This window comes from Zingiber officinale, chromosome 1A (genome assembly GCF_018446385.1).
Source record: "Zingiber officinale cultivar Zhangliang chromosome 1A, Zo_v1.1, whole genome shotgun sequence".
Classification (NCBI taxonomy): Eukaryota; Viridiplantae; Streptophyta; class Magnoliopsida; order Zingiberales; family Zingiberaceae; genus Zingiber; species Zingiber officinale.
The window spans coordinates 118,889,609-118,898,668 of record NC_055987.1 but is presented as its reverse complement, the minus strand read 5'-3'; the positions used below and the strand labels follow the sequence as shown (position 1 = coordinate 118,898,668).

The window sequence follows — 9,060 nt, the reverse complement described above, 5'->3', positions numbered from 1 at the left end:
CTAGCATACATAACATGCATACACACACATCACAGTAAATAAAAGCAATAAATATGAAAATTTATTTTCTAACTATTATGGCCTTTTTCCATCACCGTCTTCCATGTGCTCCAACCCTAGTTTTTGCCATCTTTAGCCTCCGCCATCGGGTCTAGTCGTCGCATCCATCTTGCTTCTTATTCCGCTGCGCCTCTGGTGCTCCAAAAGTACCAGGCCTCGCAAGAATCCGATCCACGACAAAAATAGAATTTTATATATATCAATCCTATATTCCAAGAGGGAATGTACATGTAATCTAGATCAAAAATAAAATTCTAAAATCCTAGGGCTAATACAGCTCCTGCTGTATTAGTTACATACAATCATGCACACACAAAATAATGCCCTTAACATGTCCAAGGGTCCAATCACACACAACATCTATAAGTCATAATAGTTGGAGTCTGCAACCACAAAGTTAGCACATCCTACTGTTATCCTGCCTAAATTATGTATGACATGTGCATAACCTAATTTGAAAACCAAACACACAGAGGCAAACACTAGCTCTGATACCAATTGTTGTTTAGTCCTAGGAAAACCGTACCGGCTCCACTGTACAAAACTTTTACACAAGTGTCGAACCTTTCCTTAAATAACCTATTGTGTTCTTTAGAAGTTAAATTACGAATCATAGACGGAACTTAACATCATTGATTCCAAATTTAACTTATCTGTTCTTGATGGTTTAGATTTGGATCACAAGCGGAACTTAACATTATTAATCCAAATCCACCTATGTTATTAATTCCATTAAATATTAATTTCCAAAATTGGCTTCCAGGACTACATGGCGAGGCACATGGCCTTCTTGGATATGAGAGCAATCACCACCGCCTAGACAAAGCCTTTTAAGGAAAGCTAATATTTAATTTCCTTAAATAACTCTAGGTTAACCAAAAAGAATAATCAGATCACAAATTTGAAAAATAAAACAAAAGAAACACAAATTTGAAACAAATCCGAAAACTCTAGAATCATATACCTCTTGTGTTTGGTATTTCCAAAAATAACTATACAAAGAAAACTAGTATGATGCGGAAAATAATTACTAGTTATACCTTTCTTTGTAAGCAAAATAACCTCTTGATCTTCTACCGTATTCCTGTTCTTATCCCGGACGTTGTGTGGGCAACGATCTACCAAGATGAGAATCCACCTAAGCCACCTTCTTCTCCAAGCAATATTCGGCCACCGCAATAGCTCCATGAAAGGATGAGATTCGGCCACCACCAAGCTCCAAGGGATGCTTCCTTTCTCTCCTTCTTCTCCAAGCTAGAATTTGGCCACCTTCAAGCTCCATGAGATGATGAGGTTTGGCCAATGAAGAAGAAAGAAAAGGAAGAAGAGAAGACTTCTATGGCCGACCACACCAAGGAAGAGAGGGAGAGAAAAAGAATAGAATCGTTAGCCATGAAGGCACCTCTACCCCGTCTTTTATAATCCTTGGTCTTGGCAAATAAGGAAATTTAAATAATAACCTCCTTAATTCCTTTTCCATGAAAAAGAAAAATTATTTTAATTAAAAATAATTTCCTTTTCTCAATAATAATGGCCGACCACCTTTTCTCCCAATCAAGGATATTTTAATTCACACTAGAATTAAAACTTCCTAATTTACTTTTGAAAATTTATAAAAAATTTCTCCAATATTTTTTCCCTTCATGGTGGTTTATAAAAAGGAATTTTTATAATTTAAAATCTTTCTTTTAAACATATGGATAAAAAGAAAGTTATCTCTTTCAATCTACAAATAAGGAAAGATATCAAATCTTTTCTTAATCTTTTATAGAATCTTTATAAAAGAAATATTTAATTTTTAAACTCTCTTTTAAATCATGAACATGGTTAAAAAGGAAAAGTTTTCTCTAAATTAAAATCTACCTTTCAATCAACAAATAAGGAAAGATTTCAAATCTTTTTTTAATCTTTTGTAGAAAGCTATAAAAGGAAAGATTTAAATTTCAAACTCTCTTTTAAAACCATGATATCCACATAAGAAATAATTTTAATAAAAATCCCTTTTTAATATAATGTGGGCGGCCACACCAAGCTTGGGTTCAAGCTAGGGCCGGCCACACCAACTCAACTCATCCTATTTACTTGGCCGGCCCAAGCTTAGGTTCCAAGCTTGCTTAGCCGGCCCCGATAGGATGGGTATAAAGGTGGGTAAGAAGTGGGTATGTGGTGGGTATAAATCTCTATATACAAGAGGCTACGATAGGGACCGAGAGGAGGAATTGGTTTTGGTCTCCCGATGAAATTAAGTTTCCCATGTTCGCCCCAAACACACAACTTAATTTCATCAATAATAATTCATACCACTAAAGAACTATTATTGAACTACCGCACCAATCCCAAATTACATTTTAGGCTCCTTCTTATTATGAGTGTGTTAGTCTCCCTATGTTTAAGATGTCAAATGTCCACTAATTAAATGAGTTGCTGACAACTCACTTAATTAATATCTTAGTCCGAGAGTAGTACCAATCAACCTTATCATCATGTCGGACTAAGTCCACCTGCAGGGTTTAACATGACAATCCTTATGAGCTCCTCTTGGGGACATTCTCAACATAGTTAATTAGGACACAGTTTCCTCTATAATCAACAACACACACTATAAGTAATATCATTTCCCAACTTATCGGGTCTATTGATTTATCGAGCTAAATCTCACCCTTTGATAAGTCAAAGAAATAAATACTAAATATATGTGCTTATTATTATATTAGGATTAAGAGCACACACTTCCATAATAACTAAGGTCTAGTTCTTTTATCAAGTCAGTATAAAAAGAACTTACCTTAAATGGTCCTACTCAATACACTTAGAGTGTACTAGTGTAATTTATTAGTCAAGATAAACTAATACCTAATTACACTATGATTATTTCAATGGTTTGTTCCTTTCCATCTTAGTCATGAGCAACTGTTTATAATTCATAAAGAACCAACAATATGATCTTTTGTGTGTGACACCACACACCATGTTATCTACTATATAAATTAATTGAACAATTACATTTAACAAATAAATGTAAATATTGACCAATGTGATTCTTTTATTTCTAAATAAATGTTTATACAAAAGCTAAGCTTTTAGTATACACTCTAACACTAGCACCATTACATTTGGGCTTAGTCCAACCAGGTGAAGTAGGGATTCGTTCTCTGCTAAACGGATGTCATTGAACTTTAGCTCAGATACAATCTTGATCATATCCAAATTCACTGGTTTTGACTTGTAGTCGTCCAAAGTGGCGGATCTAGTAGATTATCTAGCCAGGCATTGTCAACATATATGGCTGAGGTGACTTGATAAAGATAAAATAGCTTTTTGAGAGGGATACTCGCCCAAGAAGTTGCACCCTATCCTAGTTGCAAAGTAAAAGATCCCCAGACTCTGTTTGCCTGAGGTAAAAAGGTAGTGGAAGATGGTAGGGTTAAGGGGAATTTGATACAGTCAAAAAATGATGTTTGTAATGCAGATTAAATGATAAGAGTTGGGGATTAATTGTGACAAAGGAAGTTCAAAATAGTGGGCCAAGTCTTGAAAAAAGGGATGGAAGTGAAACCTAAGGCCATTTGCTGAAAAAGCACATAATATATCCTGGAGGTGGCTTGTGTGGTTGCTAATCTGGCATCAAAATCCTAATTTCATGGTTAGAATGGATATTTACGGTATGTCAGAGTTGTTGATCTACACCCTTAGTATATATAGTTCGATGGGACTCATACCACTTATCTAAGAGGTCATCGGTGGTCATGGCTCAAGAAAGAAGGAGAGAAGATGGAAAAGGTCAAAAAGAAGATGATGAAAGAGCCACAAACTTACAATGTTACGGGAGGTGAAGATAAATACATGAAGGCAAAAGGAAGCGAATAAACATTGTGTAGATTTTGAGTAACCTAATATACCTTGGCAGCTGCACAATAGAGCTATCATGTCAATTTACCTAACGGTTGAATGTCGAGATTTCTTCCCAATCGTTGGATCGCTTAGCTAAATGGTCACGATTGTAACCCTATCTTCACCATTAAGGCACAATAGTGCTAGGTTATGAGGCGGCACATCAATCTTAGAGACAGTTTAAACGTTGTCATAGGATAAAAAGATTAAATAGGTGCCAACGCACCCCCACTATTGAATCCAAGGTTGCATCAGTAGTAACATTGTCGCACACCATTGCATTTAAAATTGTAATGCGCTCCCACGGCTCGAGGTGGATATCACACATCACCCATTAATGCAGCAGTATAGGGTGCCAATCATTAGCGTGATACACGATCACATGTATCACATCCATGAATGTGAGGTTTTCTCTTCTCGACGAATAAGGCTCAGCCAACTGCCTTTGTCAAATACGGACACCTCAAATTTGAAAGGGAGACTTGTGATACGACGATTTTCTTCATCCCCCCACATGTCTCATAGGTTGATAGTCATGCTAAGTTGTCAGCCAAATCAAGGATTGTTAGGTATGACCCAAAGAAGACTGGATATAGCCTAAGTAAGACTTAGGTCCTATCATACCAACCCAAATGTCGACATCTATCCTGACTTAGTCTTAGGTCCCAACACCATCTCTCAGTTTCGACTTCAATCCCCGACATCATCTCTATCTCGGTCCTAGTCCCAGGCATCATATCTCAGTCTCAACTTCCGATCCTGACATCTACCTTAACTTAGCCCTAAGTCCCAACATTATCTCTCAATCTCAGCTTTAATCAGCGACATCATCTCTGTTTTTGCCCCAGTCACCAACACCATCTCTCAATCTTAGTTTTAATCATCAACATCATCTCTGTCTCAATCCAATTGCCAACACCATCTCTCAGTATCGGTCTCAAGGCCACTCCACATCGACGCCACCTTTTTTCACCCTCAAAATAGGCCTATGCCCTACACGAGCTCGCTGATAAGGACTGTGAATATTTCAGGACGCATGGTATCCTAAGAATGGATAAGCAGTTACGAGATTTTATGATCTAGTCCCCTAGATGCTCCCCTTACTGGCATGTGGCGCTGGATGAATGGAGAGGCAACCAACGACTACCAGATCTGATCCCCTCACTTGCTCCTATTTTGATGATATTTTGGTCTACGTAGAGATGCTCTCATGACAGTTATATAGACACTCATAATGGTAATGACAAGGGATTCTGAATTCTCTTCAACTCTATCAAGTTCTACCCTTATGCACCATCTTTGTCTTTTAGTATATCACCTTATGAAAATCCTAACTTGAGTGAGTGATGGAGTGACCCTAGAATTTATATCCCGACTAATCTAACCTTTTTGAGTACATTTTGGGGTTTCTTCATGTTCTTCATCAAGTGTCTCTAGAGCACGCGCACATCAATGAGTTTATTGACCCGTAGCTTCTTCATTTTGACCGGAATACATGTGAAAAACTTTTTCATGTGCTTTTTAGTTTTAGAAGAAGAAAGAAGACCACGTTAATTGTACAAAGATATGATTTTCTAAGACAAATTATATGTAATATAGTTATATAATTGTATAAAATTATTTTAACTTACTTAAAATAGTATTACTATGCAGTTGTATATGAGAACGGCCTTTTCATTTTTGTTTTTCTTCTAATAAACAATGATACCAATATGCAAACTTCATCCATGGATCTTATATTTCTTCCAATGCACGTATTCCCAGCTTTAACTTTCCCGTATTCCACTCCGACTTCCACACGTTTATTGGGCTTCCTTGCTCCTACTGCCGCCGGCTATGGGCTCTCTCCGTTTCCCCTTCCCATTTCCTCCGCCGGAGAAGCCGCCGCCTGATGGACTTTCCTTCCGCCGCGTCGCGGTGACCATCACAGCTGCAGCGGCCGTTGCAGCCGGAGCAGGTCTAACCCTCTCCGCCTCCCTCAAGCAAAGCGCGGCCGCCCTCCGCAAGCCTTGCAACGACGACGACGCTTCCCATCTCTGGGCTGCCTCCGTCTCCCTCGACGGAGGCCCCCAGCGGCCGGCGATGTATGTCGATCCGAAGAGCAATGTCGAGTTTCCGATGGTTATCGAGGGCGAGAAGCGGCTCTTGAGTGTCGGAACGCGGCTCTGGAGACCGTATTTTAACTTCGGATCCATAAGATACGTCTTTGGTATGCCTACTTTACTATTCTTCAAACAAACAATTAATCAGAGCAGAGTTATTCATCGTTCCATGATCCTGCAATCCTTGCAGGTGTTTATGCTGACGGTTTCGATGTCAAACGATTGAGCAAGAAATACGGTTCCTTTTCAGCTTCTGAACTGAAAGTAAATAAAGATTTCATTGCCGATATACTCGATCAGGATCTACGCATCACGATTATATTTAAGAAAGCTCGTAATAATCTGAGCATGAGATCTCTACGGTATGAATTTCAGAAATACGTGGGGGAAAGCCTCCGGAAGTTTAGTGGATCCGACTCCAAAGAGTTGCTACAAAGGTATGAGCTCGATCATCTCCAACTGAACATAAACATTCTCTTTGAGAACCTGAAAGAACGATTCAATTAATCGTCCCTCGTCACTTTCACAGGTTTACTTCTTTGCTTAGAGACGACTATAAGATCACAAAGGAATCTTTTCTGGAAGTATCAAGGGACCATGGTCATGTTCTTCAAGTACGATGTAAGTTATTTTCAATTCAATTGTCACTGATTCTTTCCTTTCATTGGCTGATAAATCATCCTAATAAACTATGGAAATTCTTTTGCCTGCATTCCTCTGCCACGGTTTTATGAAATAATTGAGATTTGTCTTAGGGCATCCACAACTCATTTCCATTATAACATTTATCACTTCATCAAAAAATATAAGGTCCATTATCAGATACTCATTATAACAACATATCTCTTTCACTCACGTTGCTTTTAACATTAACACTTAACACTTATTATTTATGAGTCTCACAGTTCACTCAATAATTTTAAAATTATATTATATTAAATAAATATATTTAAAAAAGTATGGATCCATATGACTATACAATTTCATTTGTTAATTTTAAATTTTTAAAATTTTAAAATTTAAATTTTAAATTTTAAATTTTAAAATTTTAAAATTTTAAAATTTTACAATACAAGGTGAATTATTTTTTTATTTATAAATTAAGAAAGGCAGAAAGGCACTAAACGCGTTCAATGCCACAGTGGCATTAATACCCATCAACAATGGTTTTAATATATGAAAGTAGTTATAATATTCCTTAAAACTCACCATTGTGGAAACCCTTAGTAACCCACATATTTAAGAAAATTTTCTTCTCTATCTTAATTAATTACTTTCATTCCTTTAAACACCTCTTAAAGTCATTATTAAACAATTAATTAGCTATAGTTTATTTGCCCAATAGGAGCAAGTGCCAATCTACCGCATCTAAGATATTCAGTATGTTGCTTTTTTATGTAGATGAATTACCATGGAAATTACAAGTATTTCTTGTGTTATTATCATACTTATATCTTTAATTAGTTAATGGAAAAGAAGTGGGGAAAATACCAAGCAAGCTCTTGTGCAAAGCTATGTTCGATGCGCATTTTGGCCCAGATGCTTTCGACAAGGATGCTCGAGAAGAAGTCAAGTCTCGTTTGATTTCCATGCTCCATGAGAGATCTGATCGTTGATATTGTTTCCACTAGATCTTGTATGCAATCTAATCTAGAAGAGATCTGATTGATACTCCATCTTTTATTTACTATTGTAAGCTTTACAAGGAATTGTTTGTAGGCAATTGGAGATACCCGATTCATGGCTACTTCATAGTTAACTTAGTTGTTTTCATCTTTCATGCAAAATTGAATTTTGAAATTTAGAAGAGAATCCATTCCAAGAGGCGGTTTGGTGAAGATTGCAACGGCTTGATAATGAATCTTCAGATGTGCTAGCTCCACATTCTTGTTCTTGGCATGCTCCAAATTGAACGAAAACAAGCATCAACTTGTTTGAAACAAGCTTCTTAGCCATATTGCATGGTTAACACAAGTTGATTTCGCAAGACACATCACAAGTGGAGTAATAGTGAATTACTTCTTTGACATTTGTAAAATAGTTGTATTATCTATACAACAACAACAATCAAACTTTATCGAGATTTGTTAAAAAAAGTTAGATTATCTATAAAGAATATAAATACATAAATGTTCCTTTAATCATTTAAGTCTCACTATAAAAAAAAACCATTATTTAGTGACGAACTTATTTCGTCGCTAATATGTCGCTATATGCAATTAGCGACGGATCAACGACAAAATATATTTCGTTGTTTAGATTTTTGACGTTGACGTACACTTTTGGTGGCGGAATATATAATGTGGTCGCTGATTAGTGACAGATTATATATGTCATCACAAAATAGTAACGGAATATATTCCGTCGCTATATTCCGTAAGCTAATTAGAGATGGATTTAAATAAATCTGTCTCTAATTAGCGATAGTAAATTAGTATCCATCGCTAATTATCCTTCGCTAATATCTTGATCGAAATTTAAATTTCATAAACAGATTAGCGATGAATTTATATATAATCCATCACTAATTACCAATGGTAAGTTAATATTCATCACTAATTCGATAAATGGAACTTGTCAATCGATTATTGGCGACAGATATTAAAATCTGTTGCTAATTTTCATTTTAAAAAACTCCTCATTTTTGTCTATTTTTCTTGTTTAAATCCAAATGTAATCACATAAAATCATCACAAATGATGATTTTCATAACAACCTCATAATACAATCCATATCAACAAGCTCACAATACAAAATCACATTAACAAACATTCATATCAACTTAAACAATACAATCCATATATAAAAAGATAACATCCAAACCTAATAGAATCTATTGCATAGTACTTTCAAAATTTGGGCACAAAATTTATATCATCCATACAAGTCATCTTGATGAAAATTTAAAACAAAAAAAACATACCTCACTTTAGATTTTGGATATCTAGATATGGTAATAGAAATATGCAACATCTGAAAAAGATCATGAAAAATTATAATATAATTA

General features: G+C 36.0%; 1 protein-coding gene across 1 annotated transcript; it reads left to right on the top strand.

Moving 5' to 3' along the window:
• Nucleotides 1–5,732: 5,732 nt before the first annotated feature.
• On the top strand, nucleotides 5,733–7,832 carry LOC122009509 (fatty-acid-binding protein 1-like). The gene is made up of 4 exons (XM_042565696.1): nucleotides 5,733–6,160; nucleotides 6,244–6,490; nucleotides 6,583–6,674; nucleotides 7,518–7,832. The coding sequence occupies exons 1-4, from the start codon at nucleotides 5,788–5,790 to the stop codon at nucleotides 7,667–7,669; spliced, it is 864 nt and encodes a 287-aa protein (XP_042421630.1). The 5' UTR covers nucleotides 5,733–5,787; the 3' UTR covers nucleotides 7,670–7,832.
• Nucleotides 7,833–9,060: the final 1,228 nt, after the last annotated feature.

What these genes read in the sequence shown, in the direction of transcription:
- LOC122009509 (XM_042565696.1), top strand. Translation starts at nt 5,788, where the DNA reads ATGGGCTCTCTCCGTTTCCCCTTCCCATTTCCTCCGCCGGAGAAGCCG. An exon ending in ATCCATAAGATACGTCTTTG is followed by an intron (nt 6,161 to 6,243) that starts GTATGCCTACTT and finishes CAATCCTTGCAG; the next exon opens with GTGTTTATGCTGACGGTTTC. An exon ending in TCATGTTCTTCAAGTACGAT is followed by an intron (nt 6,675 to 7,517) that starts GTAAGTTATTTT and finishes ATCTTTAATTAG; the next exon opens with TTAATGGAAAAGAAGTGGGG.